The 1,482-nt window shown below is 32.3% G+C and overlaps 1 protein-coding gene across 1 annotated transcript; it reads left to right on the top strand.

The window, feature by feature from the left end:
- Positions 1–178: 178 nt before the first annotated feature.
- Tsp_14339 (hypothetical protein) lies at positions 179–501 on the top strand (the record flags this gene model as incomplete). Its single annotated transcript, XM_003370893.1, has 1 exon — positions 179–501. A coding segment is annotated over one exon (323 nt), but the record flags the coding sequence as incomplete, so codon positions are not given.
- Positions 502–1,482: the final 981 nt, after the last annotated feature.

Here is a 1,482-nt window from a genome sequence, read left to right as displayed (position 1 = left end):
TGCATGCATTAATAGGTATCTGTAGTAAAATCAAATAATTCAAGCGTGGAAATTGCCAGGTTTTATTTTTGGAGGAAAGTATTTCGCTTTCATAAAAGCATCATCATAAAGAATTAATTTTTACTGGACGTCAGCCACAAATTATAACGTTGTTTGTCATTTTAATTCTTTTGTTTAGACAGAGGGGAAGAACGTGCTGATAACGATCAACCTGAATTGCATCTCTTACCGATCCTGGATGAAGTTTGTCAACTGGAATTCTATAAACCTTTATTTTTATCCGGTTGGTCAGTTATAATAGAATTAAAAAATACAACTACTCTACTAGAATGTCTAACAAGCTGTGCAGCAGTTATGCAGGCATACGAATGCAGTGCTATTTACTTCATTGATGAAAGCTGCATTCTATTCAAAAGAATGCGTCACTTGCAATATCATTTCATCAGAGAAAGGGCTTCGGTTTTTGCAGAGCTGCTTTTTTGTGAACCAAACATAAGATAAACAGTACCTGCATAATCAAAAAATTACATCTTACCACATCACGCAATAATTACATTGCATATCAAAATTTGATTAAATCTGATTATTATTACAATAAAGACAAACTTATCAATATGTATATTGCTGCACATATATTTATATCATTCGAGCTAACATTTGGGTGATGAAACAAACAATTCATGTTGACTTTATGCAATTTTAGTGCAATTAAGGCGCCAGAATATATCTTACAGTGCATATTTTGTAATTTGCAGTGAAGACCTCAACCTATAGAGAGCATGGACTCGAATTTAATGACTCGGAACTTAGCTAACTTGATGCACTGCACCAATGAAGTTTCCTATTGACAAAGTGTGAAGGCATCAGCTACACAGCCTACTCACTCTTGGTAATTAAGCCACGGCTTGTATTGTGAAAAATGCGAGGGCACATCCAGCTATTACAGCATCAGCTCCCAATTGTCGCAATCGACTATTCGACTTAACAATTTCCCGAATCAACTGCTGGTATAAAACAATGCTATTCACTATGAGACAATTTGTTTTTTGCGGCAAACGGTTAGTTTGAAACGAAAGAACAGTCGTGAGTGTCATTTAATTTAATAATATAAAATTTAAATGTTCTTCTAATGCTTATTATTTATTAATGAAAACAGCAAAAGCTTCACAAAAATGAACTGCAGCAGCTGTAATTTAATGAAAATGTTTAATGCTTTATAATGAAAAAGTTTCAGTGTCAATTTTTTATTTTTAGTAGTCAATTTTTTATTTTTTTACTCAATAAATGTCAAGTATTTTTATAAGAAAAAATAGTTTATTGGCAAAATATTAACCATAGCAACAAATATGAATACACATAATGAAACAATGAAGAGCATGGATAATGCCAAAGTAACCACATAAATTTATCACTCCGATCAATTTGAAATGAAACTGCATAGTTGGTCAAGCTTTGGAATTAGAAAAAAGGCAAATTTTGATT

This window comes from Trichinella spiralis (assembly GCF_000181795.1).
Source record: "Trichinella spiralis strain ISS 195 chromosome Unknown Scfld360, whole genome shotgun sequence".
NCBI classification, from domain to species: domain Eukaryota; kingdom Metazoa; phylum Nematoda; class Enoplea; order Trichinellida; family Trichinellidae; genus Trichinella; species Trichinella spiralis.
Note: the sequence above shows the minus strand (reverse complement) of the source record. Positions and strands in the feature narration are given on the sequence as shown.